At 31.9% G+C, this 15,468-nt stretch overlaps 2 protein-coding genes across 2 annotated transcripts; one reads left to right on the top strand and one right to left on the bottom strand.

The window, feature by feature from the left end:
* Nucleotides 1–229: 229 nt before the first annotated feature.
* LOC18044672 (F-box protein At1g30790) lies at nt 230–1,639 on the bottom strand. The gene has a single exon (XM_006437714.2). It carries the CDS (start codon nt 1,460–1,462, stop codon nt 329–331), a length of 1,134 nt encoding a protein of 377 aa, XP_006437777.2. The 5' UTR covers nt 1,463–1,639; the 3' UTR covers nt 230–328.
* Nucleotides 1,640–9,426: 7,787 nt separating this feature from the next.
* On the top strand, nt 9,427–13,477 carry LOC18044671 (HD domain-containing protein 2 homolog). The gene is made up of 8 exons (XM_006437713.2): nt 9,427–9,826; nt 10,241–10,365; nt 10,702–10,739; nt 11,739–11,849; nt 11,946–12,025; nt 12,673–12,709; nt 12,801–12,842; nt 12,942–13,477. Exons 1-8 carry the CDS (start codon nt 9,539–9,541, stop codon nt 13,025–13,027), a joined length of 807 nt encoding a protein of 268 aa, XP_006437776.1. The 5' UTR covers nt 9,427–9,538; the 3' UTR covers nt 13,028–13,477.
* Nucleotides 13,478–15,468: the final 1,991 nt, after the last annotated feature.

Here is a 15,468-nt window from a genome sequence, read left to right as displayed (position 1 = left end):
TTTTTATGTCAAGGGAGTAACAGGAAATTGTGAAAATTAGAGAGAAATAAGTAGCTAAAACTCAAAAACCACAAAATCATGTGACATCTTAATATACTTTATATTAATGTACTACGATGTTTTTAATTTATGTATATTTCTTCTATTTGTAGTTGCCTGACAGAAACAAGGGAGCAGCAATGATATAAATTCAACACCAAAGATTAAAACAAAAAACAAAAATACTGTCTTATGGTTGCAATTGAGAACACTAGCTAGATGAGGTTGTCAAGTCACTAACTACACACAGGTAACTGAAAAGACCAGGAAATTAATTAAGCCATGGCAATTATGTAAACGACATGACGTTTTCTTCATAATTAATGACCCTAAAAGTATTAGAAGATAAATCACTAAACCTATCCTCAGGCAGTCCAAATATTTCAGCTCTCCTCATACTTCTATTCACAACATCATAATGGATCACGTAAACTGAGTCGGACACTGTCTGTGGCACCAACAAGAGCTCATTGTTACGACCAATACAATCAACAAAGTAATCAATATCTTCTTCAAGAATCTCTTCACCGTAATCTTCCGGTAAAAACACCTTAATCTGAACCCAATAATCACCATCATTTTCATCCAACACCCAAATCGTCATGGTAGCATCTTCAAGAAGCAGATGATCAGCTATAGCCGGACGTCCCGAATACACGATCAGTTCAGACTCACTTCTACGCGCCAATGCCTTTGCAGGAATTTCAATCACCCGGAAACTCTCCTCATGTAAATCAAACGCAATTAGAACCGTTCTGCCGTTCTTGTGAGTCGAAACCCAACTTCTGAAATACACAAAGCCATCAACACAAACGCTTTCCCGCTGAGGATAATAATTCGGGCCACCTTTAAGCGGGCGCCAGGAATTTGTCCCCAGCTCAAAAATTCTATACTCAGGGTCTCTCCCAGGGATGGCCCAGGAGTTCAAAACTTTGTACTTTTTACTAACGGGATCAAACCCAAAGGAGTTCACGCAAAAGTAAGTAGAGTTTACGGAAGGAGACGTTAAGGAGCAAACAAACGGGGTATTGAAGGTTTGTCTGGTACTGGGGTTGCATAATGTAGCGTAAAGGCCGAAGTCCATCAGGATTATGCCGTTAACGGAGCGAGTGGTGTAACGGGAGAAGCGCGGTGGGATGGTCAAGAGAGGGACGGCGAGGCCGCCGTCGAAGTCAACGGAGAAAAAATGCTGAGCGGTTTGAAGCCTGGCTGGGCAGGTGACGAGGAGGCCTACAGTTTTTATGGGGAAATTAAGTGCATGAAGTTCTGCAAACGATGGGGCGGTTATGTACGACGAGCAAAGCTTGGAAAGGCAACGGAATCGCATCAAGGATTTTATGGGCAGCTTTGTGAGAATATCGTAGATTATCTCGGAAGGTATTGGTTTTGACGATGATGGCGGTTGTTGTTCCTTCTCCATCATGCTGTCTGTTGTTGTGTGAGGATCACTCTTGCGCTCTCTGGTTAATTTTTGCTTAGGGTTTCATTAAGGGATTAGGGATGCGGGGGTTTGGTTTTTTTCCTATCCTAGTGAGAGTGTAAAAGCACAAACTTAAATCAGTTGGTGAGCTTTAGATTCTTCATTTGTGTGGTGAGCAATGCTGATTGCGGCTTTTTAGTGCGCTCGCGTCGGTGCGATGTTAAACTTCTTTTATACGTATACAATCACAACTCTACTAATATATATATTTATCATTAGACTATTAGAAATTTATTGTGACTGATCTAACTTCATTTTTATCCAATATTCTATTCTCATTAATTTGAAGGAACATATATATTTATCCTATCCACAAATTTATAGAAGAAATATTAATTTACTCTCACCCAATAATCTGTGCCCAGGTGTATTTCGATATTTTTATATATTTTATTATAATCAAGAACTAAATTTAGAAAAAAAAAAACAATTGTATGTTTTCCCAAAAAAGAATACTACCTAGCTTGTAGATTGGATAGACACTTATTAGTTGTTGAAATATTTTATTATTATGCACATTTGATAGGTTGTATTTGTCTGTAACAATAATACCTAGTATATCGCACTAAAACACCAAAATACATCTAATTGACAACAACGTTTTTCTAATGTTCCTTGTTAAGCCTTGTTTGACAGGTCGTAGTTGACTGTATAAAACAACAATACAGTGTTATTAAAATTTCTTTATAAATCTTTGAAACGTTCAAAATTAGAGGGAATAAGATTCTCTCCTAATCTAACTCTAATGAGTTTCAAAGATCTCCTATCATAGGTATTTTAGTGGTAGTATATAAGTAAAATTTAACTTCTTTATATTTTTTATTTATTATCTACCAATCGGATGAGATTTTAAAGATCTCATATCATATGTCTTTTAGTAGTAGTAGTAGTGTATGAGTAAAATTTAATTTCTTTACATTTTTTTTTATTAACTACTAATCAAAGTTATTTATTCATACATATTCAGATTATGAGAGAATCTTGTTATGAGGTAGAGATCAAATTATCCATTTTATAATAAAAATATTGATAAATTAATATTTGATTAAATACTATTTTATAGGGGTACTGATTTGATAACTAACGTGTGCTTTATTTTTCTCAGTCATAAGAGCACTATTAATGATTGAGGATTTCCTGTACTGTTAATTGACAAAATTTACAACTACTCAGCATCTACTTAATTTATGTGAAAACTTACTCAATAGTCTAGTGTTCGACTACTTCTTTACCTACAACGAATGTATAGGTTTGAGTTTCCCGTATGTATTAATGTGTTACTTTTCTTTGAAATATTTAAAAATAAATCTGATTACACATTTTGAGTCGGTTTAAGAAGCTGTAATAAAATTTTATTAGAAATTTTAATATTCATTGTTTAACCTTAAAAAAAAAAAAAAAACCTAAATCTATGTAAAAAGTCTGGCAAGCGATAAACACATTAATGTCGTGCCAAAGAGTTGGTGAAGCACGCTTTTTAGCTCTGTGCATGGCATTTGGGACCCATTGGTGAGGACCTTTTAAAAAAAAGATTGTTTGAGATGGTTTTAAAGAAAAAGACATATGCCACTTCGGCCTTGGCCGAAGTGGTGGGCTGCTGCCCTCACAAGCACGGTTCTAGCCCCCACAAAAGTATTGTGGGGGCTAAATGTTCTTTATATTTAAAAAATCATTATCCCTTGTGAAATGTAAGTGGAGTATGGACATTTTCTCTTGTGAGGGGTTATTTGTATTGGGCATGTACTTCATAGAATTCATTGTAATAATGTAAGTCCCAATCATGTATATCTGATTGTAAATATCAGTGTAATATCTCTGCTACAATAAGCAGTTGTTGTAAATATCTGTGTAATACAGTAATCTGATGATTAATCAGTTTCAAAAAAAAAAAAAAAAAAGACATATGATAAATTCCAAAGAAAAAGATATAGGATAAATTTGGTAGTGAGGTTTATTTTTTTAAGTTCGAGAGCACTAAAGTATTTATTAAATTCTAACAGTTATAGTTTAAAATTTAAATTGATTTGATTCCGTACTTATATAATGATAAATTTATAATATTTTTATTATTTTTATCAAAATTATTTTTAAAAAATCATATTTATTACGTATTATTTATATTTATTTTGTAATTACAATTTTTTTATGACAGCTGTACTTTTTTAAGTACAACACTTTTTATTCATAGCATTGACAAAAAAAAACTGCTTAAAGACTGAACTGCTCTTTGTTTTATCACAAATTATTTTATTATCTTTACGAGTTATAATAAAATGAAATAAAGATGTGGACTTGAACAATCCCAGCCCCATGGACCAGTGTGCGTCGTACAGCGTCACTGGGCTTATATGAAAGACCAGCCTCGACACATTACAGTTACAGACAAATAAGTTATATTTTCTCTCTAAATAAATTACTTGTATTAATCAATTTTTTTTTTAATTTTTTACATGTCATTTCCTATGTAATCAAAATAAATTGCACAAATTTAAAATATATTGTTCTTTTCATAAATATTTTTGTACTTATAATTGCTTTCAAATTATAATTTAATATATGTGTAATTTAAGCCACATTCATAAATTTTTTACCTAAAAAAATTTTAATTTGTGTATAAGGTAACAACAAGATTGCAAAAGAAAAGAAAAATAACAAACTACTACGTTAAGTTTTAATGCTAAAAACAATTAAATTAAAAACTAGAATAATATATTTAAAAGAGAGAGAGAGAGAGAGGATATTTTCGAAAATAAAATAAATATAATGGAAATGGAATTTCACGAGGAAATTAGAGGTGTACCAGTAGTTCAACTCTATATAATCGAGTACCTAAATAGATGGGGTTTACAATCATTCTTTATTCGATGAATGTTAGTTATCTTCTCGTCTCAACCTTTTTTTTTTTAAATAAAAGTTGAGAGTGTAGCTATTTCATCATGATTATAAAAGTCAAATTTGCTTGTTCTTTTCTTCTTCTTCATTTTTTTTTTCAAATTTTTTTGTCGAGACGTCCTGTTTGCAGGAGCATATATGTGGAACTTCAAATTGATATCAAAGTTGAGAGATTAATTATTTCATCATGATTATGAAGGTCAAATTAGCTTGTTCTTTTCTTCTTCTTTATTTTTTTTTAATTTTTCTTTTTTGGTACACGTCTCTTTTTTGGAGGAACATATTCTTATGTTGAACTTCAAATTTAGGTAGATCGTGTTTGATTTTTCTTTTCATTTTTTTAATAGTAGATATGAGCTAAACTTTATATTAAGAGAAAAAAATTATATGAGATAGGTTCACCAGCTTAGTATGAGATAGGCTCATTTAATGCTGCTCTCCCATATGGCAAAGTAAAGAATCCTAGAGTGAAACTATTTGTAGATTCCACAATAATTTATGGGTATATTTGGCACGTGGTATTGCATTGTATTATCTTGTGGGCCCAGCATTAGTTAAAATATACCTGTGTTTGGTGACCAAATGGATTGCATTGAGCAGCATTAAAGTGCAGCTTTTGCCGCATTATCAAAACCCGCACCCCCCCCCCCCCCGGGGATTAAGAAGTATTATTGACTTTTGGGGTTTAAAAAGCAGTAGCTTCTCCTTTTTTTAACTTTATAATAATAGTAATAAATAAATAAAATTTTAATTTAATATAATATTATACAATATTAATTAATAATAAATACTTAAATAGTATATAAAAATATAATATAGCATTACATTATTTAATTAAGTTACAATAATTAATATAAAATATTAATACAATTTAAATATATTAATATAATATAATATTTAATTTAAATTAATAAAAAATTATTATAGTACAGTGTAGTACTAAATATTGTACAATATTATTATAATACAATATTAATACAATACAACATAATATAATACATCAATATTAAAATAATATAATACAACATAATACAATATGTATATCAAACGCACTCTATATTTAAAAGCCGGTGAAAGTGGATTCCACTACTCTGCCACCACATGATAAAGCACCATTAAATGGGCTTACCAGTTACAACTTTAATATATCTCGCGCAAGTTTCTCTGAAATTAGATATGTTAACGTACATTGAATAAATTTTTAATATTATAATCAATAATTTTGTAATGTCATTGAAAAAAAAACTTAAAACGATTTTGGAAACAAAAATTATGAAATAAATCTTTACATGTTTTTTTAACTTGACGGCCGAGTTCAAATTTTAGAGTACAACTGTACAAGGATTGAAAATTTTGATTTGACTTTTACCCACCTTAACTTTTTAATTTAAAAAAAAAATGAATTTGCCAGTCTAGTTGAAAAAATAATAAAATTATGCTGTAAGATTTTGAAAAAAAAGAAGTAAAAAGTGGTAAAACAAATAAAATTACACCGTAACATTTTGACAAAAGAAAAGAGAAAATTAACTTATCCAAGCATTTTTATAAATTCATTATCAAAATTTATATTTAAAGAAATTGCCCGATTCAAACAATCATGCTCAAACATAAAATATGAAGTAAATTATAGCAACAACAACACATTCGCTTTCACACACACATTTCGTCAAATACATTATATGCAATAATAAATTAAACTATTTTATCCACAATTTTGTTAACATATATGTTTCCATAATATTGATTTTGATGATAACAAACAAGATTAAGAATGATTAATCTTTTAAGCTCAAATTATTTAATATTCTTTTTAAATAAATCATTATTTTCACATTATAAATGTTTTGTATTTAATGGAAAAATGATTTTATGAAATTAATTGTTTTTATTCTTTTTAAATAATAAATCATTATTTTCACATTATAAATGTTTCATATTTAATGGAAAAATGATTTTATGAAATTGGTTGTTTTTCAAAGTTTATGGTTTAATTGAAAGCATTTTGAAAACTTTGAAATAAACAAGTATTTCTTGAAATTTTGGTAAAGAACTTATTTGAAAAGTGTCATAGCATTTTTGGCTATATCATAATTTCAGAAAGTTTTGGGATTAACAAAGCATTACTTAGAAATTCTGAAATTGTACCTATTTGCAAAGTTTCATAACGTTTTGGGCCTTAATATAATTTTATAAAGTTTTGGGGTCAAACGGTAATTTCAGAAAATAGTGCACTGTGCAGGTTACTGTAGCAATCACTGTAGCAAACGGCTAACCGTTTATTTAAAAACGGTTAACCGATAATTTCCAGAAAGCATGTTCTGCAAAGTATTGTTAAAATGATGATTCTGGAAACTAACGGTGAACCGTTTACTGAAAACGGTTAACCGATTATTTCCAGTTTTTGCTAACCTTGAACCGTTTAGTAAGAACGGTTAAACCAAATTTGTTTTGCAGGTCTCTGGAAATTAACGGCGAAAGGGTAAGCCTAAACGGCTAACCGTTTATTTGAAAATTGGCCCAACGGTAACTTTGACCAACCGAAACGGCTAACCGTTTATGGTTAACGGCGAACCGTTTTCTGTCCGACAGTTTGTAACGGCTAGATTTTCAGCTCCAACTATAAATATGCTCAATCCAATTCAAACAAAAAGAATTCCAACGATCATCATTGAGCAAAATATTGAGAATACAATTTTCATTGAGCTTTAAATCTTTGTATTCATCTCATTCATTCACACATTGAGCTTTCACTTGTGATCAAACACATTGTGTGAGAGAGATTCATTTGTAATCTTTTTTTTTGTAAAATCAAGTTAAAAGATTGTAAGTGTTGGGATACACTTGGGTTAAGAGATTGGGGATAATCTCTTGTTGTAAAGGTCCATTGACACCTTGGAAGTCAATTGTAAGCGTTTGAAGCCTTGGGAGGCTAGCTTAGTGAAATCCTCAAGCCCGGTGTGCTTGGAGGCGTGGACGTAGGCGGGGATAGCCGAACCACGTAAAAATCCTTGTGTTCGTTTTCTCTTCCCTTACTCTTTTAATATTGTGCTTGATTGAATTTATTGTTTTCGAATTTATTAAGGCATTAGATTAAATTGTTGTGTGGTTTGCCTAGGATACTTTTTAAAATCCCAATTCACCCCCCTCTTGGGTTGCCTAGTTAGTATTTCAAATTTGTTTATAAGGCTCACCATAAAATCTAACACTAATTATTAAGGAAAATTATCTCTACATCACCTTTATTTTGTCATATGTACATTAAATTACCTCAAAATTTTGATATATTTTTTGCACTACCTTTATTTCTAAGTTTATATCAATCAGCCACTTTAACACAAAAAATAATTATTTTACCCCTAAATGTTTTAAAAAACTATTTTATTCTACAAAATTTTGAAAAATAAAAAATTATAATTTTAAGAATACCCCTAAATTCAATAAAATAAATAAATCTCAAAATCTAAGATGATAATTTTTAAATGAAGTTATAATTATAAAAAAATTAACATCTTATAATTATGATTTTTGTAATTATAATTTCGATTAATATTTGTAATTAAATTAAGTATAGGGAGGTTTACAAAAAATAACATGAAGAGAAAAAATTCCTATAATTATTGTAAACTTCCCTATAATCAATTTTAAGAAACATTCCTATACAAATTAAATGAAATTATGATTACAAAAAATTAACATGACAATTTTTAAATGAAATTATAATTATAAAAAATTAACATATTGGATTTGAGATTTATTTATTTTATTAAATTCAGGGGTACTCTTGTAATTAAAATTTTTAAAAAATTTTTGTAAAATAAAATGGTCTTTTAATTTATTTAGGATAAAATGATAATTTTCTAGTATTAAAGTGATTTATTGATACAAAGTTAAAAATAAAGGAGGTGCAAAACTGTAAATAACATGTTAAAATATTAAGATAGTTAGATGTATGTATGGTAAAATAAAGATGATGTACAAATAATTTCTTAACTAATAACAGCATATAATCAATTGTAAAATCAATTTAAATTCACAAGAAAATACAATAATTAAAACATTAATTAACCTAATACTAACAAAAGTATAAACACCCTGTCACCGCAAAGGATACGTTGCGTAGTGTTTCCAATATCAAATCTTGGTTGCTGCCATTGTGGGTGATGGGCTACAGGTTTAAGAGGGTCGTGAGATGGTGATGAGAGTAATTTAGTCTAAAACACTTGTACTTAACTATGATACAAAAAGTTAAGGCCGAGTGGTTAGGGCTGTTGTCCTGCAATTTGGAGGGTAGTAATTCAAACCCCCACAAGTATAATGTAGATATATTTTATTCCTTAATTATATTGTATAATTGAGTGAAGGTATTCTTTTCTTTCACCTAAGTGTGAGTGGAGTAGACATCCCTCGAATATTAATAAAGTTTAAAATCTGGGCAGTATAAGCATTGATGTAAGTTGATCTCAGTAATAATTTAATTTGTAAATATTAGTTATAGTCTCATATAATATGAGTTGTAGTTTGACCAGTAATCTCATATAATAATAAAAAAAAACTATGATAGGAAAAGTTAAAACTGACCCATTTTAAAAAATTTAAAATCTTTTGAGTGATGATAGAGCCATAAACTCGTGTATAAATTTATCTTATACAAATTGATGTATCATTAATTCATTAATTGAATAAAAATATATAAAATAAATAAATTATATAAATTAAAAAATATTTAATTCAATCAATTTTATTATGTCCCACCAATTTAAAGTAAATTTATATAATGACTGTATCATTATCCAAATCTTTTTAGGCTAGTCACGGTAAATTTCCCTGACGAAGTTGCCGTAACCGTAGATCTTTTCCCACCAACTCACCATCAAAACAATCACGCAATCATTTCAAGCCACGTGTTAAGGAGTCCACGACAACGTGTCAGCGAAGACCGGAAACTCGAGAGACTGGGAAATGATTTCGGGGGACCCCATTTTCTTCACGTCGTATCGTAATGGAAAAACAAAAGAGCGAAAATGAAGAAAACAAATCAGAAACATTTTCTCTCAATAGCGAGAAAGAACTGAGGAGGAAAAAAAAAAAAAAAGCTCTTCTCTTTTAACAGCAACTGCTTAAACAACAATGGCAGTTAATTCGTCGACTCACCGCGCGCTTCCACTTAACCGTCCCGTACAGCTTCGCTTTCGCTTATCTCCCGCTTTCTTCTATAACCGGACATCTTCCAGACCCGTTTTCTCCACCGACGCTCCGAATTTGAGACTCGTCTCGGTCCGCGCTCATAAACCTGGTTCCGACGGATTTGGTTACAAGAAATCGGTGAATTTGACCGATTCCGAAGCTCCGATCGGTTCTTCGAGTTCGTCAACTTCGTCGGCTATTGATTTTCTCACATTGTGTCATAGCCTCAAGGTAAGGACTACAATAAAATAAATTAAATTTGCTGACTGTTCAGCTTGTTTGGTTTCTGTAGAATAAAATTGAAAACTGAATATTGAAATTAAGTTTTTTTAATAGTTTATTTTTTGGCGATATTTTGTTACCTACCAAATGAACGTATACAGCAAACTTGCTTCCAATAGCAGTACAACATTATGCTTACAAAGATGTGATGCAAAGTTTGTTTTCGAACTCATACAGCCGAATGACACGGCACTCATCATTGAGTGTTCATTAATCAAATCAATCATTGCCTCCTGCATAGCAATTATTGATAGTTGTCACATCTCTGAGGATACTAGATTTGATGATAAATTTGTGGCTTGATTAGTAAGAAATGGAAAATGATGTATGGTAGTGAACTTAGTGTTTGTGTTAATGCCGTAGACAACAAAAAGGAAAGGGTGGATCAATCATGGGATAAAGGGACCAGAATCAATTGCTGATCATATGTACCGCATGGCTTTGATGGCTTTGATTGCTGGTGACATTCCTGGCGTGGACAGAGAAAGGTTGGATTTTCACATTGAATATTCACAATTTAATTTCAAATTCACTTCAAATGTGATTGTTTCAGCTTAGAAAGGAGACTAGAGATCTGTGATAATGATGTTGGATGGATTTATATTAACATCACTTGAAAGCGGAGCCTTTTATGTATCCAGGAAATTCTTGTGACACATCTTTGATTCTTTGATAATACTGACATTTGTGCTCAATTTATGCCATTCGCAATTAAAGTTTACCAGGTGCTTGTTATTTTTCTTTTGATAATTGTTATTCTAGGTTTGATTGCTCCCTTTTTGGTGACTTTTTTAGAATGTTTTCCTCTGTTCTTTTTTGAACAGGTGTATTAAGATAGCAATCGTGCATGATATTGCAGAAGGTACTTGCTTTCAATTCTCTGAAATATTTTATGTTCCACTTTGAAGAATGTAATAAGAATGCGTGACTTTTGTAAACAATTTACCTTTCTGTCATTCTATTCTTTTATGGCTTCCCTTTTTTTCCCATTTTGGATAGTCTTGGAAAGCATTTACCTTTTCTTTTTACTGGTTGTTTAATATATGGCATAGGAAGTTAATAGAGAATAGAAAAATAGGCTCCCATTTAAAAAATTTAGTGTCTTGATGGATTGTCGTATTAGTGGAATTTACAAGAGATCTAGGTGATTAAAACAGGTGTGTATCTGGCCTAGCACTTATGTATTTTGTTTTTAGGATATCCTTAATAATTAATTTGCTTCTTCTAGCTTGGGATTTTGAGGAGAATGGCTGGATTGGATGTGAGGAATATGGGAATGCTATTGAAGTATTCCTTGGGAATGCTTATGTCAGTTTAGGGTAAAGAAAGTATTTGGAGGATAAATATTTAGGGAAAAAAAATGTTGGTTGATTACACATGCACACAGTTGTATAATCTTGGAGGCAAATCAGAATCTATAGAATCTTGGAGGCAGGTGAGAAGAGGGGATGACAATTATTAAGTTTATTTGGAGGCAAAATATGGGGCAAAGAAAGGCTGGTTGATTCATAATCTAGGAAGAAGTTTTGAAGATAGTTGGTACATGAGGTGGGGATCACAAATAAGTTTGTTTTAGAGGAGAAATATAGGGCAAAGAAATGCTGGTTGATTCCTCTGGAGACAATCACATTGTGAGCCCATATTATGTTACCTTGGATGAAGTTTTTTGTTATAGTTGGCAGATGAGAGCAGGGGATAAGTTTGTATATCAGTTCTTCTCTGTAATTCCAGGGAATATCCTGTTACTACTTTTTTTGTATGGGAAATGGGTCTACGTCAACCGGAACATAACATTACTCATTGTGAGAATCTACCTTTTGTACATTCTTTAATTTTTTTGTATTCTGCTTGGATTTCACAGCTATTGTTGGGGACATAACACCATCAGATGGTGTGCCTAAAGAAGTAAAGAGCAGAATGGAGCAGGAAGCTTTAAATGAAATGTGCAAAGTTCTTGGCGGAGGGATGAGGGGTACTGCCTAAGCTCTCATTATTATGGAAATTGTAATCACTCAAACACCTCAATGTTGGCACTAATTTTTAGCAATTGGGTATTTGTTTTCTGCAGCCGAAGAGATCCAAGAATTATGGGCGGAGTATGAAAATAATGCCTCCATAGAAGCTAATCTTGTGAAAGATTTTGACAAAGTATGTTTGTGCATTTATGTGCATTCATTTATGTAAGATTTTTAAATATATGGTTGAGATTTAAGATGTGATTTAGGACAACATCGCCACTTGCAATATCTTGATAAAGGTAGTGATCTGCTTAGAGCTAGAATTCTGTCTATACTTTTAACAAGGTAGTCCATGCTAACAAAATTGCATAGTGTTTCTCTGAACCCCTTTTCTGGTTGGTGCTTTATGTTATATTATTTTAATGACTAATGACTGTGAATATACTGATGTTTTTAAGGTATACAAATTGTCTTGTCTACAACAGTCTCTTGAAATAAAATGCTTTACTGTTCTCTTAGCTAGTGTTGGATAGTCTGACAGTCGTAGTTAAATTTGTAGTGTTGGGTGCAAGTGTTATTTACAGACAAGGCTTGGTGTACACTTAGCCCAAAAATTAAAAAAAAAATAAAATAAAATAACTAGATCATTTTTCTGGTTGGCCAGCAGAGCTTTTGTCATAGATTAAATTTTGAGGCGTTCACCGTTTGTTGTTTCCATAACTATAATCAACTTGTAATTGCAAAATGACTTGATGGTCGTAGATATTATTTCATACTTGTTGCATTTTCTCTCTCTTTATCCCTATTTTATCATTGTTCTAAATGTCTTCAACGCAGGTTGAGATGATTTTGCAGGCATTGGAGTATGAAATGGGTAAGCTTCTAGATGAATTTTCTGCGTATATGTTCTGTTTCTGTGGGTTTTTTTCTTGTCTTTCTCATTTGCTATTACAATGTCATGACAGAGCATGGGAAGGTGCTGGATGAGTTTTTCCTTTCCACAGCAGGTAAAATTTAATATTTCTTCATTACAGTCAGTTAACAGATTGAAATACCAGTTTCTTTAACTATCAACTGAATATTATGTTCTTCCCTTGTGCTCTCAGGAAAATTTCAGACAGAAATAGGAAAGTGTTGGGCAGCCGAGATCAATTCAAGAAGAAACTCAAGGTTGGCGAACAAACTCAGTTGATCTCGTGGTCTGGTCATGGTTCTTTGCCAAGTGAAGTCAAACCAAACTTTTTGAGTGGTAATCACAGGACTGAGAACCGTCCCCTAGGTAGGTGAACCTTGTTCATCTTCCCTCTTTATTTGAGTAGGTCAACTACTGACTTTTTATCTAGAAGCAACCTGAAAGGAGCTTCCATTGGCGACTACTGGATAAGAAAAGCTGTCAAAATCTGGAAATTCAACATAGCAGCTTCTATATCCTGCTGATACTGACTTTTAATCAGACAAGCATGTAGTAATTTTTTTTTACTTTTTTTTGGGGTTAGCAGTGGAATTATAATTGTTAGTTACTAACTTACTACTAGTTATACCTTCGGTGGTCAAATTTTACTGATAGATCATTAGTAGGGCTGCATGAAGGCTTTGCTTTGAAAAATATTAAGGCGGTTATAATCAAACTGTGTTATATTCATCCTTATAATTTAAATAATATATTCAGCCAGCAATGGTGGATGGCACTTGCTAGCTAACTTAAGAAGGTGATCTGGCCTTATATATTGGGTCTTTTATGAGAAAACAATGCTGATGAATCTTGATTTTTCTGTTGAGTTGACCTAAATCAATATTATTAGCTGCTTTGTAGTTAACATCTATGTCATCTCAATTTGTTTATTGCATAGGAGAAAATTGTAAACTCTAGCAAATTGGTAAAAGTGCATCCCTTTCGAATATGGGACACCGACAAGATAGATGGTTTGGAAGTTTGGATTGGTTAAGCGAGCTTGATTAGTTTCTAAATGTGCAGCTATTATTCAATCCTTGGAATATGCCTTTGAATTGGATCATCTTTACATAGTTATCTATTAAAGTCTACTTTTGGACAAGGTCATTATCCAATTGTAACCCACACGCCCATTTTCTTTATTAAAATTGAAAATTTCCCATCTGGAAGATGATAAGGATTGGGAATACGAAAGAAAGAAATGACCAATTCCTTCTCATTCATCGTCAATGGTTGCCGCATCATGTGGAAGCAAATTACACGTAGGCTTTACGTTAAGTAAAATTTTCAGTGGATGACATTGTTCATGTTACAATCAACAATAGCACTGTCATATTACAGTATTGGATCAATACGTGCCTTCAATTTTATTTACTAGATATTTACTAAATTTTCACAATTGTACTTCATTAGTAAAAGAAAAATGTGTTATGCCAAATCAAGAAGAATCTGAAGTCCAAGGCTATAAATCTAATAAGCTCAGCCCAGCTTCAGAAAAGTCTTGAGCGTGTGCTCCCTGTAGGGCCCTGCTTGCTGGGTCTATATCCGTCAATGTTGGTAATCAATGTTGTGCGGTCAGCGCATACGCATAAATATGAGCATCCATCTGCCCTTTAACTTCCACCGACAAGTTATTAGTTGAATACAGGCGAAAAATCAACATTCAATCGCTGAAACGTAAAAGAGAAAACGGAACAAAATAATAAAAGGGGAAAAGAGGAAAAAAAAAAGAAAAAAAAAAGTACATCAGTTAACAACATTTATGAACATCAAATTTGTAGTCAAAAAAATTCATAAAAGCATCGAAGATTCCCATTTGAAGTTTGCAGAAAGTGCAAATGCTTAGCAACAAATGCTCCAGAAAAAAGCTTCACGGGTTGCCATAAATTTGTCAATAATTGGACAAATTGGCCCACTACCCAGTACCCACGGCCATAAAAATTCATTTCTTATTTATGAAAAAGAAAAAAAGGTGAAAAATCTTGCCAATTCAGCTTAGTGCTTACATCTTTCACGACCCGCAGATTTGATCTTCACCATCGGAGCATGTGATTCACAATCTCTCGTGAATTCAGAAGCATCAAACCAGAATATGTGTACCGCAGATGCCTACTTAATTCTACATTCCCTGCCATCCAAATTACTTTAATCTTATGATATTTTTTTTAAAAAAAAATGAACCATGATTTATACTTTTTTTTTTCATTAATACTATACCCAGTTACCCTCATTCAGGCCAATGAATAATGATGAGTCAGATGTGAACATGCACCGTGTAAAAAAATTTGTGATTTACATCATCCCTTGCTTTTGAGCTTGTCTTTGTTGTTATGGAGGAATAGAGATCTCCACGTAGAGAATTTCTTTGCTTTGTGCCTGGTTAAATGATTTTTTTTAATAAAAAAGATTTGGTGAGAACACAATTAATTATATTCAAATGACAATTTGGGTGGATTTTGGGTCAATAAAATATCGCAGTCAAACGTGGGGCTCCAAAAATCCAGACGAATTACAGTAAATTAAATAATAAATTATTTATAGTATGAATTATCAAACAAAAACAGTGTTGTGAAGACAACATCAGCCATTGGACGATGATATTTTGGGGTGGTGTGGGTGGGTACCCACTTTTAAAATATTCTGATTTTTGTTACTTATTTAATTCTTTTAATTATACTTTT

This window comes from Citrus clementina, unplaced genomic scaffold, assembly GCF_000493195.1.
Source record: "Citrus clementina cultivar Clemenules unplaced genomic scaffold, Citrus_clementina_v1.0 scaffold_4, whole genome shotgun sequence".
Lineage (NCBI taxonomy): Eukaryota > Viridiplantae > Streptophyta > Magnoliopsida > Sapindales > Rutaceae > Citrus > Citrus x clementina.
The sequence above is the reverse complement of the archived record's forward strand: the minus strand, read 5'-3'. Positions and strand labels throughout refer to the sequence as shown.